This window comes from Plecotus auritus (genome assembly GCF_963455305.1).
Source record: "Plecotus auritus genome assembly, chromosome: 4".
NCBI lineage: Eukaryota > Metazoa > Chordata > Mammalia > Chiroptera > Vespertilionidae > Plecotus > Plecotus auritus.
The window spans coordinates 3,032,918-3,051,738 of NC_137775.1; the positions used below are offsets into that span (position 1 = coordinate 3,032,918).

At 54.0% G+C, this 18,821-nt stretch overlaps 2 protein-coding genes across 11 annotated transcripts in view; one reads left to right on the forward strand and one right to left on the reverse strand.

Annotated features, from left to right (window-relative positions):
- PRKN (parkin RBR E3 ubiquitin protein ligase) overlaps nt 1-18,821 on the forward strand; it is a 638,297-nt gene that overhangs the window by 98,534 nt on the left and 520,942 nt on the right. The window lies entirely within an intron of this gene.
- On the reverse strand, nt 5,059-7,512 carry LOC308247270 (high affinity cAMP-specific and IBMX-insensitive 3',5'-cyclic phosphodiesterase 8A-like; the record flags this gene model as incomplete). Its single annotated transcript, XM_080666147.1, has 1 exon — nt 5,059-7,512. The coding sequence occupies one exon, from the start codon at nt 7,510-7,512 to the stop codon at nt 5,059-5,061; it is 2,454 nt and encodes an 817-aa protein (XP_080522273.1).

The window sequence follows — 18,821 nt, forward strand, 5'->3', positions numbered from 1 at the left end:
GCAAATTGGATGAAAAAGAGCAAATTGGATGAAAAAGAACAGGTAGTTCTGGGTAACTTATTTCCTTTGCCGTCCCCAACTCTGTAAGTTGGAAAAACCAATTAAACCCAAGTTTAATAATTATCTTTGTCTATGAAGATCTGCAAATTGTTATGTACGTTCCTCAGCAAGATTGGCTTCCTTTTCTTCTTTGGACCATGGCATTGGCGAGTTAGGCATTTAGTATCCGTCTCCACGTTCTCATTAATTCCCACAGAAAGGCCTCGAACATTTTACTGTCCATCCTGAGTTAAATAATCTTTCAGAACCTCTCCTCAAAAGCAAATCACTTATAAATGAATCTAACCATCTCCTTGGCCCTTCACTTAACCTCTCCCATCTCAGACGCTTGATATTCTTTTGGGAAAAGGAAGTCAAATCTGTATTAGTCTCCTTCCTCTTTTTCATACATTTAATCTCCTTATTAGCCTTTGGGTCGGTGTCCTCACTTCTGGTGACACCTGTCCAGAGCCCGATGGGGGTGTTTGGCTCTCCCGGGGAGAGCCGTTCCTGGAACTTCCTTCCTTGTACCCGAGGAGCACACAGTCAGAGTCCTCTCAGCCCAACAGGTGCGCGTGGTGCCCCACTGTGTGCTCAGCCCTGCAGCTGAGTGATGCGCGTCGCAGATCTTGTGGAGGGGAGGGCTCCGGAGAAATCAGAAAGGCCCCAGTCGTCTAGCCAGAGGCTCAGGGTCATGACCTTGCTGGTGGTCACCTTTCTCTTGGCGATATGGAAGCTCCCAGCTATCAGGTGAGTGGAGCCCCAAGGCCTCTATGGAAAAGGGGCCTCCCCTACTGGCCTCACTTTACTTATTGGCTAACACAACACCATGGACCTTCTCAGACACACACAACCTTTCCCGGCCCCCTCCGGACACGCACTGTGGGCACCCTAGGGGTTTTCCGTTTTTCTCTGTCATCATGGTCACCATCATGCCGCAGGAACTGTCACCCAGGACTAGCTTTGGCAGTAGCTAAATTCCTCCCAGTTCCAAGGCCCTCCTTGGAGTCACTCCGCACTGTCCAAGCGCCCTCCAGGGTGATGGTTCCGGCCTCCGGAGGTGCAGGGTGTCCCGCGGACCCTCAGACACTCCAGCCTCGGAAGCCCGCCCCACGCATACCTGATATGTGTTAAAGGACGTGTGTCGTACGGAGGACATTGTCTACCAATAACTGTCAGTTTCCTGATGGGTTGTCCTTGATTTATGCAGCAGGCTTACGGAGACTGTGATGTGGGCTATTGCTGATCCGGGGAGGTAGTGAGTGTCTATAGACACTCAGGTATGGCATTCCCTTAAGGAGCTTAGAGAAGAAAGACATGTAAACCAACAGTTACAACATAAGCCAGATAACTCTGTGTGTGTGTGCGCGTGCGCGCGTGTGTGTGCGTGTGTGTGCGTGTGTGTGTGTGTGAATGTGTGCGTGTGTGTGTGAATGTGTGCGCGTGTGTGTGTGTGCGTGTGTGTGAATGTGTGCGTGTGTGTGTGTGAATGTGTGCGCGCGTGTGTGCGTGTGTGCGTGTGTGTGCGTGTGTGTGTGTGCGTGTGTGTATGTGTGTGTGCGTGTGTGTGTGCGTGTGTGTGTGTGTGTGCGCGCGCGCGTGTGCGTGCGTGCGTGTGTGTGTGCGTGCGTGCGTGTGCGTGCGTGCGTGTGTGTGTGTGTGTGTGCGTGTGTGTGTGTGTGTGTGTGTGTGTGCGTTTTGCCCAGACAAGGAGGTGGGAACTTGGTCTTGAAGGAACCTGGGCATTTGCTAGGCCTGGCCGACCAAAGAGTCCAAAGGGCGCTCCAGGTGGAGGAACCGGCAAGCGTGGTGTCAGCCTTGAAACTTAGCGAGAGGTTGGCTGGACTTGACGTCACAGGATGGGAGGAGCGGGCGGGCGCGCAGGGCGGATGGCTTGGCAGGGAGGACGGGCGTTGGTTCCAGATGCAGGACGGCAGGAGCTTCGGGGAAGGCCCTGGGCAGAGGCAGAGCCTGGGAGGAGGCCGGAACCATGCAGCTCGTGCGGAGCACCCTGAGCGGCAGGCAGGCGGGGGCAGACCTCTGGCGGAGCAGAAAGCTGAGGTCCACCCGCAGGACCCCTATGGGGAAGGGATGCTGAGGAAACACCCAGGCGGGCACGGAGGAGTAGGGAAGGGCGAGGTTGGGATCAGCCCGGCCGGTCTCGGGTCTGGAGAAGCGTGTGACTGTGAGCAGCTCATCACTCACTCCCGGGTGAGGAAGCGGGAGGGCTTTGGAGTCAGGAAGGGGCGGTGCAGGCGCAGGCGTGCTGCAGAGGGCTGACGGGCGGGGTGGGGGGGGCCTTCTGCAGGGGAGTCAGCTTGCTGGGTGCGAGCTGAGGCCGGGGCGCTTTTATTCTCAGGGCATTTCACTTCTCCGTCAGCCTTGGCCTTTTACAGCTTAAGTTCACTGACTTTTAGTAAAGTGTGTTTTCCTTTTACGAAGAAATAGAAGACATAAATTAGATTTAAATGTGGGGTTTGGGGAGATAAAATGGCTCTTAGGAATTCTGCATTTTGATGAGATGAGTTTAAATGAAAGGAATGCAATCAAATGAGCAGCCCTTAAAATGCACTATGTGTAAAAAATCAAGCCAAGAATGCGTGGGGCCAGCCATTTAAGGCTTTGTTATATTGAAGCCATTTGAAAAAAATAGTCAAAGTGACAAACAGAATATGTGATCAGTAATTTAAAACTGACTTTTTCTTTTCCATGGATGCATTGCTTTCTCAGTCCATATATAATTTTCCTAAATTTATTGTCCTCGAAACAAAATCTTTATTTTAAAAACAGTGCTGTAAGCTGATTACAGAAAATGCTTGTACTTTGCTTAAATATGTATAAAAGGTAGAAAGTGCAAAAAGGATAATAAAGATCACACTTACGTGTACATACAAGTGATGCTACCGTCACACTTGCGATGTGGAACCCTCTGGACCACTCCCAGCAGGCACCTGTGATGTTTTCACTCAAAACCGAGGCTTATGTAACACTGTTTTGTATATAGTTTTCACTTCATAACAGATTGAGGTTTGGATTTGGGATTGCTATTTTTCATCACTAAATAGTCCTTCATTCATGTAAGTCTTTCCTCTGGATACCTCCCTGGGAGTTAATGCTGGTTTAAAGAGCATATTACACATTTGAAACCCCATGACCTGCTGAATGGGCGTTTATGTTCCTGCCAGCAGGATCGGGGGTGGGGGGTGGGGGTGGGGGAGTTGTTTGCAGACCCTCATGGACACAGAGTGTAGCTTCCTTCTAGTCTTTGCACATTTCACAAGTCAAACCAAGATTCTTTTCTATGTCGTTCATTACGTTATTGCTCATCTTTATTTTTTTTAAGTTATCTGTCCATACCTTTGCTTATTTATTTGTGTATTTAACTTTTTATGTTGATTTGGCAACGCTATTTATACAGATATGGCTCTGTCCTTGCTTCTGACTATTTTTCTACTTGGTGATTTGTTTTTTCATTGGTATGGATGTCTTTGTGTGTGTGTTGGTTCACTGATATTTTAAAGATTTGGGTAGTAAAAACTGTCATCGTTTTCCCCCGTTATGTTTTATCTTTTAGGGTCATGTTTAGAAGTGACAGGCATTTATTTCTGCCACTTTTACTTTATTTTAGAAGAAAGAAACTGAACCCACAGATGGGTGGTAAATCTTTAGTTACTAAGATGCCCTGAGAGCTGTCAAATCCTGTCTCAATTCTCCTCTTAGCCAAAACGTAGAGGAAGTAGTCCATTTCCTAAAGAAAAGCTATGATTACCTAAGGAAGGTCTGTGAGGTGCCCAGTTCAGTCTGAATATTTCACACTAGGTAACTCTGTTTCTCTGCCCATCGCTTACCACTATTCCAGTGAGTAGCTGTCTCCCAGTGTCGAAACCCTGGCTTATTTTTCGGTATTTCTGGGCAGCATGCTATTTTAGTTTTTTATTAATAATTGTGCATAACTCTGCAAACATTTCCGGGTTGATCACTCCTTCCTGTTGTGCTTTAAGAGCGAGTCAGCAGGGGGAACAGTGTGTGCGAAGGCATGGAGGTGAGACAGCGTTGTGTCTGGGACCCTGGGAATTGGGCTGTGGTTCCGCGGGGAGTGTAGGGTGAGGACCCAGGCTGAAGACGCAGGGGAGGATCAAGTCCTCATGGTCTCGTGCACTCCATGGGGAGGTTGGCCTTCATCATGAAAGCAACGGAACCCAAAGGATTTTCACCGAGGGAGGGAATGGCATCAGGGTTTGTGTTTTACGGCCGTAGGATGCAGAGCCGAGTGGGGCTGACTGGATGCTACTGTGGGTCTCTGTGGAGATTTTAGAGGTATTTATATGAAGGACCCAGCAGGCAATATCGATCATTGTAAACAGAATTCACAGAGATGATTGTGAGAAAGGTGAGCAACTCAAGGGCCATTTATTAGAGAATCTATAGTCGATATGTCCGACAGGAATCCAGTGAAACATCTGCATCGCCTTTTGTGGAATGTGCACAGTGTTGGTTGTTCATGAGCAGATCACATAGACAGGCGAGGTCCTGAGGCCGGGGGGCGGGCGGGGGCGGGGGGCACAGAACACGTTATTTCAGGTCACGAAATGAGCGTGCGAGGCCAGTAGCACAGCCACTGGAAATACAGGTTTCCATAAACATTTTTTTAAGCTTTTTTAAGTTTAAAATGAAATGACAAGTGCCGCGATATGTCCTCACGTGTCATTTGTAATGGTGCTGCATTTATTGAAAGTGTGCAGATACAGAACCTTCATAAATATCTGGAATTAGACATTACCACTGAAGGTGGATACAGGTTGGTTTTAAAAAAAAAAGTCAAGTGAGTAAATATCCCCTTTTGGCTGTTTGTTTCCATAAGAATATTTGGTATAAACACTCTACAAAATTAGACAACATTTTGGAGAAGTCACTGATAAAATTTTATGAAACTAGTGTTCCGTTCTCATGTCATTGGCAGAGTCCTGGCGAAGCACACGAGCGGGTAGGGTGCTCTCTGCACAGGGGCCCTTCCCTGTCCTAGTTCGGGGGTGGGCGGAGGCCCCGCACGCTCATTTCGTCGAGGTCCTTCCAGTATCTAAAGTTGTTGTCCAGGTGGTGCAGCAGCACGGGGAGGTCCACAAAGTTGTCCCACGCGTCGTACATGTCTATGATGAAGTAGCTGATGAAGGACATCTGGGACTTGGGGATGCTGCAGGTTTTCCTGTCAAAAGCGGGCATCACCACAGGTAAGTTCCGCTGCTTTTCCTCATCCGTCTGAGAAAAATACTCCTCCGAGATGCGCGCGGCCCACTGGATGCACTGCTCCAAGGGCCGGCAGGGGTTGGACACGTCGGCGCACTTGATCATCATGCGTTTGATCATCGACCGGTTCTCTGGAGTCCTGAGCATCGCATTGATGTCCGCTCGCACTGCCTCCGTCTCCTCACGCTCTTCCAGCTCTGCCAAGGGCTTGACGACGCTGTTGGCAAACTTGTTGACGTGCTCGAAGTGCTTGGTCATCTCCGTGGCCAGGACCATGTCGATGATGGCCTGGCGCAGCGTCCGGTAGTCACTCCTCTCCATGTTCTTGAAGATGTTGCTCTTGTCGTCTCTGAGGGTCAGCTGGAAGGCCAGGCTCGCGTGGTGGCTCTCCAGCACCGCGAAGTCGTTGTACAGGAGGGCCAGCTCGCTGTCCGAGTTGCACAGGAAGGGGTTGGTCCTCCCCGGGTGGTCCAGGTCGTGGACCACGGCTGCGATGAGGGCGGCGGCCTCGTCCACCGAATCTAACGCGCGCTTCACCCTGTCTTGGGACAGGAAGTAGGAGGTGGCGTGGAGCACGTCAGCGGCGTGGCTGGAGTTGTGGTAGGGGTTGGAGGCATGGTACGTGGACTCGATGACCTGCAGCCACAGCCTCAGCGTCGTCTCCGGGCACTTTAACAACTCACAGACGCCAAAGCGAGCAAAGATTTTCATAGCGAGATAGCTCAGAGCCCGTTTCTGCGTGGCGGCCTCCAGCTCAAAAATATCGAAGTCCCAGGAGTCCTCGTTCTCCAGGGCCTCGGCGATGTGCAGCGGGACGTCGTGGAGGGACATGGGGGTGATGATGCTGCTGGACGCTCGCGGCGGGATTTTGGCTGAAAGAGCGTACTCGTTCCCAGAGAGTCTTCGCAGACCATCGGATATCAGGCCCCCGATGAGGTCGTTGGCGTGAGGATCCTCATCCTTCGCCCCGAACTGCGGGGAATATAATTCAGTGGTTCTCAGGATCTCCAGCGCCCGGTCCAGGGCCTCTGTCACGGACACGGAGCTGTTTTCCTGGGCGGCGCTGATGATGTTGATCACCTTGGTGATGGGCGCCTCCATGGTCACGGACTGGATCCGGGCCAGCGAGGAGTGGCGTCTCTGGTTGGCCACCTCACTTGCCCGGGAGCCCACGCTCCTGGCGCCAACTGAGCTTTTCCTCCTGTCCCTCAGTTTCCCTAACTGGCTGTCTGTTTGCGAGTCAGTCCGAATGCTTCTGGGCATCTTCTCAGCCTTACTGTTTCTGTCGCTCAGCCTGATGATGGACACGTAGTGTCTAATCTTCCCGCCCTGTCCGTTGACGGGGATGACCTTCACATCCTGCTGGGTGTTGTCTCCGTTTCTGGCACAGTAGACTCCTTGCCACCCCTTGCCCGTCTTGATGCATGCATTTATCGTATCGAACAACTCAGACTTCTTCTCGGCGGCAGGTAACTTGGCTAACTCCTTCCCTATCAGCTCGTGGGAGTCACAGCCCATTGTGGTTTCAAAGGCCGGGTTCACGTACTGCACCAGGTGGTCCTGGCCTGTGATCTCAATGGCGTCCTGGCTTTTCTCCAAGGCCGTGAATATTGAGTTGCAAGCCCTGAGCTTCAGTTGGGATCGCACCTCCCCAAACTGCAGCTGCAGCAGCTCCGTGTAGCAGGCCAGGAGGCTGGGGTTCTCCACGTAGCGCCTGGTGAAGCCGGCGGAGATGAGGGGCATCACGGGCAGGTCCCCATCCCGCCTGCGCACCACCCCGATAATGACGGTGTTTTCTGAAACCTTGGACGATCGAATGGCCCTGCACAGCGCCCGCGCGTCCAGCTGCCGGGGGTTTCTGTGGTCCAGGATGACGATGTCGTGGTGCGCCGACAGGAAGCAGGCCAGGACCGCCTGCATCTCCTTGGTCAGCGTGCACTTGAACCCCGCCTGGTCGCAGGCCTGGCGGAACGCCTTGCACTGGTTATCCTCCTTGTTGAACACTAACAGGACCTGGAGTTGATCCGGATGAAACCTCATGGGGCCAAACTGCAGGTCCGACACGGCTATCTTGCCGCGAGGCAGGTAGGGGTCCGCGGGGAAGGTGGGGGCCAGGGCGCCAGTGCCCTCCAGCAGCGCCCAGGGGTCCTGCGCGCCCTCGGCCTCTTTGCCACCCAGGTACGCACCCGGGGCCTCCGAGGAAATGTGGACGCTCGGGGCGCAGCCCATGCCGGTGGTGGCACCGCGGACTCGCCGCCGGCAGCCGTTATCCGGTCGGCGAACGGTCAGCAAACCGCCCAGTGCCTCGCGGCCGCCCTGCGGCACACGCCCTTCCCCAGGCCCTGCCGCCCTCTGGGCGCCCGCCCTCCTGCGCACAGGCTTCTGGGGCTTCAGGGAGGAGGTGTGCGCTCTCCCCCGCAGAGCCCCTCCGCTCCCTGGGCTGGGCCTCCGGGCCCCAGAAGCACCGCCCTGGCCCAGCCCCGCAGCGCAGCGCAGGCCTAGATGCTCCGCCCCGTGGGCGTGGGCGTGGCCGTGGGCAGAGGCCTTGGCCATGGCGGACCCAGCCACCAGGGTGCGCCATGGAGAACCAGAGAGGCACTGCGCTCACAGGGGGCTGCGGGGGCGGGGCTCTCCAAAAATATTTCAAAATAAACCGATAGGTAATGTATGTCTATGTAACAAATATTACAATTCATGATTTCCTGGCTGATTTTACTGAAAGACCCAGAAGGATGCCTTTAATTCTGTTTTGGAATAGGATTGATCCTAGTTTTCTCTCGGATAGGACCTTTGGTAGGTGTCTGAGGACACTCCGAAAGGAGTCTGTAGTGCCCAGTGCTGTGAGCATTGCTGTTTCCCCCACGAGGATGTTTCCCTCACCCCACCTGTGACCAAGGCAAAGTGTCCCCCTGCCGGGGCCATCAGGGCGGGCAGGCGGAGGGCCTCTGCAGTCTCCTGGTGTCAGCCTGCGGTGGGTTTATGTAGCCAGAGAGCCCTCCAGGCCAAGCATGTGTAGTAAAACCTGAGCGCTTTAATTCTGTGAGAGGTAACCGTAACCAGGAAGTCAGGATGTAGATTTTTCCTTGAAAGGTCACGTCTTCAGCATGGCTCACTGAGGCCTAGGTTCTGTTTCCACCCGAGGAACCCACGTGGCCATCCCAAGGCACAGATGGGACCGTTTGTAAAGGAGCTTGTGAAGGACTGGGTCCAAAGTGAAGGTGCCAGGGTCCAGGCTGGCAGAAGGGGCTCTGAGGACCGGGGCAGGGGGGGGAGGGCTGTGAGCACCCGGGCAGAGAGGTCTGTGAGCACCCAGGCAGAGGGGGCTGTGAGCACCCAGGCACGGGGGGCTGTGAGCACCCGGGCAGAGGGGAATGGGGCTGCGAGCACCCAGGCAGAGGGAAATGACCTGGGGAGGCAGCGACTGGCGCTTCCTGACCAATAATGTCTCTTTTCCCAGTAAAGCATTGGCAGCAGGAGGTATTTTGGATCCTACCTCTTTTAGATCTACTTTGTTAATTTTCTAGATTAAAATCAGTACAGTGTTAGCACATTGCACCACAGTCTCTGTGAGTTAATCTGTTCTGAAGGCACCTATAAAATGACCAAAAAATGACCCTGGCGGTCCCCTGATGGAAACTGTTGTAATAGCCACCGTTGCCCAAAAGAACACCCACAGTCCTTAGTGAAAGGCCCTGCAGCCCGGCCAGCCTGCCAGCCAGCTCCATCTTGGCTTCCTGTGCTCAGGTCTGGGCCTTTTGGCTGAGGTCAAGTGCAGATGGCTTTGTGAGCCGAGACGGCAGCGTTATCAATGCCATCCTGGCCTCAGCCTCCAGCCCTGCCCGTGGTGGTGATCTGCTACGCTACCTGTCCTCTTCCTGGTCCCCTCTGGTTAAAGATCCACCAGTTAGGGCTCAAACCAGACACCCCCCCTCTTAGAGGTCTCCTCTGGTACCTGGAAATGCTCTGTTATCATCCTCATTATTACTCTACTAGAGGCCCAGTGCACGAAATTTGTGCATGGGTGTATATGTGTCCCTCAGCCCAGCCTGCACCCTCTCCAATCTGGGACCCCTCTCACAATCCAGGACTGCTGGCCCCCAACTGCTCGCCTGCCTGCCTGCCTGATTGCCCCTAACCGCTTCTGCCTGCCAACCTGATCACCCCCTAACCACTCCCCTGCCAGCCTGATTGACACCTAACTGCTCCCCTGCCAGTCCAATTGCCCCTAACTGCCCTCCCCTGCCAGCCTGGTCACCTCTAACTGCCCTCCCCTGCTGGCCTGGTCACCCCAACTGTCCTCCCCTGCAGGCTTGGGTCCCCCCCAACTGTCCTCTCCTGCAGGTCTGGTTGCTCCCAACTGCCCTCCTCTGCCAGCCCAGTCACCCCTAACTGCCCTCCCTTGCTGGCCTGGTCCCTCCCAACTACCCTCCCCTGCTGGCCTGATCGCCCACAACTGCCCTCCCCTGCTGGCCATCTTGTGGTGGCCATCTTGTGTCCACATGGGGGCAGGATCTTTGACCACATGGGGTCGGCCATCTTGTGTGTTGGAGTGATGGTCAATTTGCATTTTGCCTCTTTATTAGATAGGATTTTGGTGCCTGAATACCCAGTGGACATCTCTCTCACTGAGCAACTTCGGTGTTTATAATTTTCTGTTTGTTTGCTTCTCCCTCTGGGCTCCGATCGAGGGCATCTTATTCATGTCAGTGAAATGTCTGAGAAAGAGGCGGCGCTTCTTTCTGAGTGCACACTGATGAAGCTGAATGAACACGCGTGGGCAATTGATATCTGTGCCATTTCGGTTACGCAGGTGTGCAGCTGTGATTTACGGCAGAGCAGGAGCAGGTGTGAAAATCAGAAGGCAGAGCGTCTTCGTGGACAGAGCACTGGGAGGGGCGTGAGAGTGGCTGTGATTCATGTTTGTGATCACTGGACCTGGGACTTTATTGAGAGTCACTTCATTTCTGAGGACCTTGATGTTCTATTTGTCAAATATAAGACACGGCCAGGCTGCAGTCTAGTATCTGCTTGGGCTCCGCCCCTGTTTGACATCTGGAGGTTTATTATGACATTGCCTACCAGCCGTGGGCAAACTATGGCTCGCGGGCCGGATCCGGTTGTTCTATCGGGTTCTCTTGCTCTCCCCTCCACTCCTTTACTTTGAATTTATATTAGTTCACACAAACACTCCATCCATGCTTTTGTTCCGGCCCTCTGGTCCAGTTTAAGAACCCATTGTGGCCCTCGAGTCAAAAAGTTTGCCCACCCCTGCCCTAGACATTCCTGTTTCTAATTTGGAATCGTCATGTGCTGACCCTTTATGAACTTTCACAGCTAACTGAATGGCTGCTCTTTTGAAATAATTATGAATATAGTGTTAGACTGTGATTTTTAACCCAAAATTATATATATGTGTGTGTGTGTGTGTGTATATTTGTATATATCTATATATATATATATGAATATATATGAGAATACACACACACACACACACACACACACATATATATAATTTCTAGTTATGTGGCTAACATAATCAAGTAAAAACTTTTTTAAAGGTTTTCACTGCACTCAGACACCAAGAACCACCTATGATCTTTCACATAATGAAATGCTACCTTTTAAACCTAAATATAGCCTCTTAATTAATGAGTTTAGTAGGGGAAGGGAGTCACTGTTAATGAAGTTGAGAAGCGTGTCCAGCCCTTCCTGTCATCATATTAACCTGCAAGGAAACATGTAAAATATGAATAAAACTTTAATGACAGTGCTCTCAAATGTTGGCTGGCTTTGCTCCTCAGGATCGCTGTTACACTTGGTCAGACCACTCCTTTCATGTGGGAGGAAGCGGAGACCAGGGAAGTCAGTCCTGGTCACAGCCTGGGTCACACCAGTGTGACAAGCCTAGATCACGAGAGACATGGTTTTCCTGCCATGGCCTGCCTTCCTCGTGTGTGCGGAGCACAGCCTCCTGTTTAATTTCTGTCTGTTGACGTGCCTGATGGCAGAACATCTCAGGTGTGTCCCTTATTGCTAAGGAGTGCCTGTAAGGAACAGGGCTGGGATGCAGGTGGAAATACTGTTTAAATAATTGCTAATGGGAGCGAGAGGGCACAAATGTGCAAAGGGACAAATACTACCCCCTAACTAAGCGACCTTAAGAGATGAGGCTGTCCCTTCACCAGGGTCCAGCAGCAAGAGAAATGCCTTATGGGTAAGCCAGGCCCTGTGGCACGCCATTGGCCAGGGCAGGGCAGGGCGGCTTCCATGGCAGGGTTCCAAGGCTGAGAGCAGCCTGCAGGGTGACTGTGGCGTGCCTTCTGATGTCAGCTACACTGGGGGACCGGAGGGGTGGGGATGTTCTGTGTACGTCCAGGTGTTGTTTAAGGTTTTAATTAAAAATACTTTACCGAGCTGAAACCGGTTTGGCTCAGTGGATGGAGTGTCGGCCTGCGGACTGAAGGGTCCCGGGTTCGATCCTGGTCAAGGGCATGTACCTTGGTTGCGGGCACATCCCCAGTGGGAGGTGTGCAGGAGGCAGCTGATCGATGTTTCTCTCTCATCGATGTTTCTCTCTCATCGATGTTTCTAGCTCTCTATCCCTCTCTCCCTTCCTCTCTGTAAAATATCAATAAAATATAAAATAAAATTAAAAAAATACTTTACCGAATCAGTCTGAAGGCCTGCCACAGTTTGTGTCACAGGTTTTTTTTTGTTGTTGTTGTTGTTAATCATCACCCAAAGGTATTTCTCCATTGATTTTTAGAGAGAGTGGAAGAGAGGGAAAGACAGAGAGAAACAATTGATGTGAGAGAAACTCATTGATTGGTTGCCTCCTGCACGTGCCCTAACCAGGGCCCAGCCTCGGGAGGACCTTCCTCCAAGGTAGGTGCCCTTGAGTGGAATGGAACCGGGACCCTTTGGTCCGCAGGCCGACGCTCTATCCACTGAGCAAGACCGGCTACGGCTATGTCACAGGTTTTAATCACTAATACATGGTGGGGCAGAAATAGGTTTACAGTTGTTCGTACGGAAAACGGCACAATAATTAAGAAATAATAATACAAGAACAAACTCTGTCTTTTTCGTACTCACAACTGTAAATCTACTTTTGCCCCACCCTGTATATTCGTATTTTTCGTTTCCTCTATAATGAGTGTCCTCGTAACACAAACGTTTTAGAGTTCAAAATGTTTGCATAACTTACCAATCGCCTTTTAAAGTAAAAACGTTTCAAAAGCTGTATTTTCCAGCTGGGAATTCCATCGATATTTAAGAATAGGGAAATGAAAGCGTTTACTTAAAATTAGTGGCAATAACGAAGGCTGTTTCCGCAATGCCATTGTCTCTGAGACCGCGCCCAGAGCAGTAGCTGGCGACTGAAGATGATGGGGGATATTGACCACGAGGAAGAGTGTTCTCAGTCACCAAGCCGCCAAACACACCCTTTGCAGACCCGGCCGGTGTGGCTCGGTTGGTTGAGAGTTGCCCTGGGCACCAACAGGTTGTCAGTTCGATTCCCCGTCAGGGCACATGCCTGGGTTGTGGGTTTAGTCCAGCCGTGGGCAAACTACGGCCCGCGGGCCGGATCCGGCCCGTTCGGCTGTTCTATCCGGCCCGCGGAGCTGAAAGAGCGGGGGGTTCTCTTGCTCTCCCCTCCGCTCCTTTACTTTGAATTTATATTAGTTCACACAAACACTCCATCCATGCTTTTGTTCCGGCCCTCCGGTCCAGTTTAAGAACCCATGGTGGCCCTCGAGTCAAAAAGTTTGCCCACGGCTGGTTTAGTCCCAGGTTGGGGTACATAAGGAAGGCAACTGATCAGTGTTTCTCTCTCCTTCTCTCTCTCTCTCCTTCTCCCTCTCAAATCACTAAGAACGTATTTTAAGGAAGCCACGTTAGCAGTAAGAGCAGCATCCGGAGAGTATGCTAAAAGGCTGTGGGTGTTTACATGCTCGTGTGATGCGTAAGTTCTCTCTGTTGTGATCGTGCCTTTCTGGCCTGCATCTGACCAGCTTGTAGGCTCCTCATAGCTTGGCACCGGGTTCTCGTTACCTTCCCTTTCCATTGCGTTCCCAGGGCTTTAAACACCATCTGTGTGCTGATAACTCCCAAACTTGTGGGTCTAGCTTGGCTCTCCCCTCCGTGCCCCTTCTCCTTTATCCAAATTATGTGCTTGACAGCTCCACGTGGATGTTTCTTGAACTTAACATGTTCACTTAATATGTCTCCAACTTAATATGTTCACTTAATATGTCTCCAACTTAACATGTTCACAGCTAAGCTCTTGCTTTCCCCCCGGAAACATGTTTCTCCACGAATCCTCTCTGTCTCAGTGAAGGACGCCTCATTCTACAGGATTACTAAAATAAAAACCCGATCGATTTCCCGTCCTCCCCCTCCCACGCCCCCACATCCAATTCATCCACAGAGTGGTTGGGTTAGCGGCAGAGTACATCTTGTGTGTTTGTGTTTCTGTGAGAACCCTTTTCCTGGAACCTTGCTTTCTCTCTTGCCACCACTAATGTGGCTACTGGGGTTCTCTTTTTAAAACATAGATTGGATCTCTTTTCTTCCCTAATAATTCTTTACTACCCGACCTTGCACTTAGACAGAGATCGAAGTCATAGCCTTGGCCTACAGAGCAATGTCCCCTGTTCCCCACCTCCTCCTGTGCGCCCTCCTCCTGTGCTCCCTGAGTCCATGCCCCGGTCCCTGTCCCCACCTCCTCCTGTGCTCCCTGAGTCCACACCCCGGTCCCTGTCCCCACCTCCTCCTGTGCTCCCTGAGTCCATGCCCCGGTCCCTGTCCCCACCTCCTCCTGTGCGCCCTCCTCCTGTGCTCCCTGAGTCCATACCCCGGTCCCTGTCCCCACCTCCTCCTGTGCTCCCTGAGTCCATACCCCGGTCCCTGTCCCCACCTCCTCCTGTGCGCACTCCTCCTGTGCTCCCTGAGTCCATACCCCGGTCCCTGTCCCCACCTCCTCCTGTGCTCCCTCCTCCTGTGCTCCCTGAGTCCATACCCCGGTCCCTGTCCCCACCTCCTCCTGTGCTCCCTGAGTCCATACCCCGGTCCCTGTCCCCACCTCCTCCTGTGCTCCCTCCTCCTGTGCTCCCTGAGTCCATACCCTGGTCCCTGTCCCCACCTCCTCCTGTGCGCCCTCCTCCTGTGCTCCCTGAGTCCATACCCCGGTCCCTGTCCCCACCTCCTCCTGTGCGCCCTGAGTCCATGCCCCGGTCCCTGTCCCCACCTCCTCCTGTGCGCCCTCCTCCTGTGCTCCCTGAGTCCACACCCCGGTCCCTGTCCCCACCTCCTCCTGTGCTCCCTCCTCCTGTGCTCCCTGAGTCCATACCCCGGTCCCTGTCCCCACCTCCTCCTGTGCTCCCTGAGTCCATACCCCGGTCCCTGTCCCCACCTCCTCCTGTGCTCCCTCCTCCTGTGCTCCCTGAGTCCATACCCTGGTCCCTGTCCCCACCTCCTCCTGTGCGCCCTCCTCCTGTGCTCCCTGAGTCCATACCCCGGTCCCTGTCCCCACCTCCTCCTGTGCGCCCTGAGTCCATGCCCCGGTCCCTGTCCCCACCTCCTCCTGTGCTCCCTCCTCCTGTGCTCCCTCCTCCTGTGCTCCCCGAGTCCACACCCCGGTCCCTGTCCCCACCTCCTCCTGTGCTCCCTCCTCCTGTGCGCCCTGAGTCCATACCCCGGTCCTTGTCCCCACCTTCTCCTGTGCCCCCTGAGTCCATACCCTGGTCCCTGTCCCCACCTCCTCCTGTGCTCCCTGAGTCCATACCCCGGTCCCTGTCCCCACCTTCTTCTGTGCCCCCTGAGTCCATACCCTGGTCCCTGTCCCCACCTCCTCCTGTGCCCCCTGAGTCCATACCCTGGTCCCTGTCCCCACCTCCTCCTGTGCTCCCTGAGTCCATACCCCGGTCCCTGTCCCCACCTTCTCCTGTGCCCCCTGAGTCCATACCCTGGTCCCTGTCCCCACCTCCTCCTGTGCTCCCTGAGTCCACACCCCGGTCCCTGTCCCCACCTCCTCCTGTGCTCCCTGAGTCCATGCCCCGGTCCCTGTCCCCACCTCCTCCTGTGCTCCCTCCTCCTGTGCGCCCTGAGTCCATGCCCCGGTCCCTGTCCCCACCTCCTCCTGTGCTCCCTGAGTCCATGCCCCGGTCCCTGTCCCCACCTCCTCCTGTGCTCCCTCCTCCTGTGCGCCCTGAGTCCATGCCCCGGTCCCTGTCCCCACCTCCTCCTGTGCGCCCTCCTCCTGTGCTCCCTGAGTCCATACCCCGGTCCCTGTCCCCACCTCCTCCTGTGCTCCCTCCTCCTGTGCTCCCTGAGTCCATACCCTGGTCCCTGTCCCCACCTCCTCCTGTGCGCCCTCCTCCTGTGCTCCCTGAGTCCATACCCCGGTCCCTGTCCCCACCTCCTCCTGTGCGCCCTGAGTCCATGCCCCGGTCCCTGTCCCCACCTCCTCCTGTGCTCCCTGAGTCCATGCCCCGGTCCCTGTCCCCACCTCCTCCTGTGCGCCCTCCTCCTGTGCTCCCTGAGTCCATACCCCGGTCCCTGTCCCCACCTCCTCCTGTGCGCCCTGAGTCCATGCCCCGGTCCCTGTCCCCACCTCCTCCTGTGCGCCCTCCTCCTGTGCTCCCTGCAGTCCATGCCCCGGTCCCTGTCCCCACCTCCTCCTGTGCGCCCTCCTGTGCTCCCTGCAGTCCATACCCCGGTCCCTGTCCCCACCTCCTCCTGTGCGCCCTCCTGTGCTCCCTGAGTCCATGCCCCGGTCCCTGTCCCCACCTCCTCCTGTGCGCCCTCCTCCTGTGCTCCCTGAGTCCATGCCCCGGTCCCTGTCTCCACCTGCTCCTGTGCTCCCTGCAGTCTGCTTTTCCGTCTGTGGAAGAGCAAGACGTCAGAATTCTGTTGCTGCTGCTGCCTTTGTCGGCAGGGTCCTTTGCTCTTCTGTTCCCATAGCTGGGCCTTGTTGTTCAAGTCTCCCCCTAACTCATCCCTGGCTTACTCCCTACTCACGCTTTCTAGGTAGGACACCCTGTTATTCCTGACCGTCGCGTCGCTTTCACTCCCTTCAGGAAACAGTATTTCATGATTATGGTTATGTATTTGTTCTGCGTCACCTGTCCCCCACGGGCCCCGCTGCCTGCTGCTGGGAGCGCTCAGGAGCATTCACTTACCCATCGTCAGGGGCAGGGATCGCGTCCCCTGCCAGTCTCCACAGCAAATAAAACATCGTGGATTGTGGAGAACAACAGCAGCAAATGGTCCGTTCCCTCCAGGGGCTCACAAACGCGCGGCAGTGACCCTGAGTGTTCTCTGTCCTCCGCGGTCACAGCCGCATCTTCTGGGTGGTTCTCTGAACAGTGAGCTGCACACTTACAGGTCGTGACCTTTTCACGCACCGTGTCCGTCAATAAAAGCCTCTTCAAATGGAAGAAGGAAGGGGGGTGCCAGCAAGGGCTTGTCCCATGCTCTGCGTCAGGCCGCTTTGTTGCTGCTGTTAACCCTCACCCGAGGGTACGTTTCCATGGATCCTCTGAGAGAGTGGAAGAGAGAGGGGAGACAGAGGGAAACATCCATGTGAGCGGAGCACGTCGATTGGTTACCTCCTGCATGCCTCCGACCAGGGCCCCATCCCAGGGAGGAGTCTGCAGCCAAGGTCTGTGCCCTTAACTGGATTCGAACCCGGGACCCTGTGGTCCGAAGGCCAACGTTCTGTGCACTGAGTCAAACTAGCTAGGGCCAGGCCTTATTTTCTAAAATCAGGAAGACAGCAATTTTTAATTAAAAAAAAAACAAAAACAGAAACCACCTCTGAATAATTGTATATTAGGGGGAAAAGCATTGTTTGTTCTCATTTTTCCTTTGTTCGCGATATTCTTTCAAAACTCCTATTTCATGATCTTCTGATGCTGCAATAACCTTCCTATTCTATCTGGCGTATTGTAGCCTGGAAAGTGGATGTAGTGGCCACACATGGGTCTGACCCAGTCGTGGGCAAACTACGGCCCGCGGGCCGGATCCGGCTGTTCTATCAGGTTCTCTTGGTCTCCCCTCTGCTCCTTTACTTTGAATTTATATTAGTTCACACAAACACTCCATCCATGCTTTTGTTCCGGCCCTCCGGTCCAGTTTAAGAACCCATTGTGGCCCTCGAGTCAAAAAGTTTGCCCACCCCTGGCTCTGACCAGTGATGCTTATACCTGGGAGAACTAGCACATAGCTCTGCGGTTCCTACGTCCACGTGCATTTTCTCTACTTCGACTGTTCCACCCGGCAGACCTGAATCTTAACGGACCCTCACCTGTCTGTGCCCCACAGACTGCTCTTCGAGGGGAACACTCACTAATGTCCACTGGACGCAGCCGGTCGCTAGATCCTTGAGAGAGACAGCTGGTCAGAAGCCCGGAAGTTGCGTTCACAGGAGCACTAGTCGTCACACTGGGCTCCACGCGCTGTCCTCCCGGTTTCAGTCTTAGAGGCTGGACAGGCGAGCATGAGCGAGGAGACCATCAACCCAAGGCCTGCAGCTGCTGCCCGCAGTCCGAGGTCGGCGCCGTCACTACAGGCCATTCCATGGGCTGCTGGACATGCCACTCCTGCAGTGGGACATGAGAAAGTGTTTCTGGAAACTTCTGAAACCCAGATCTTCTGCATCTTTGTAGGAACTTGAGTGTGGACTTCCGTCATGGCACACCCACCAGGGACGCAGCCTTCCACTTCAGCCCTGAGACGCCCATAGGTGTTAAGAACACGGACTTCAGGAGAAACCCCTGGAGTGGTCTGCAGCAGATGAGGCTGTGCCGCTCAGAAACTTTATCAGGTGGACGCGGAGCCCCCAGCCGAGCCTGGGAACTGAGGTCCTTCGGGGCAGTCTTCACCCAATGGAAAGGGGGGGGCTGTGCTCTCTAGCTCCTCCTGTCTCCCACCCCCCATCTCCACCCCTTGCTCAATCAGGACAACTCTGAGGGGTGTCTCCAGAGTTCCCCTCCCCGCAAAGAGGTCACCTGATGGCACATCCTTGTTGGGCCCCTTCCCCGCCCTGTCCCACTCCCCTACTTCCTACTCACGTCCCCCTTAAGAGAACATGTCCAAATAAACCACTCGCACTTAGGGTCTGCTCTAGGGACCCCAACCTGAGACAGGCTTCCTCCGACCAAGAGGCTGAGCTTATTGCTACAATAGCTTCGAATCCTGCGGCTTTCACATGCTGCATGTTAGTATTCAGGGGTGGGCAAACTTTTGGACTCGAGGGCCACCATGGGTTCTTAAACTGGACCGGAGGGCCGGAACAAAAGCATGGATGGAGTGTTTGTGTGAACGAATATAAATTCAAAGTAAAGGAGCGGAGGGGAGAGCAAGAGAACCCTCCGCTCTTTCGGCTCCGCAGGCCGGATAGAACAGCCGAACGGGCCGGATCCGGCCCGCGGGCCGTCGTTTGCCCACGGCTGGGATAGTTCTTAGTTTATTCTTTACGGATACCCTCAACCGCCCTGGGCGGCAGGCTTCATGTCCTGTTTGTGAGATGTAAC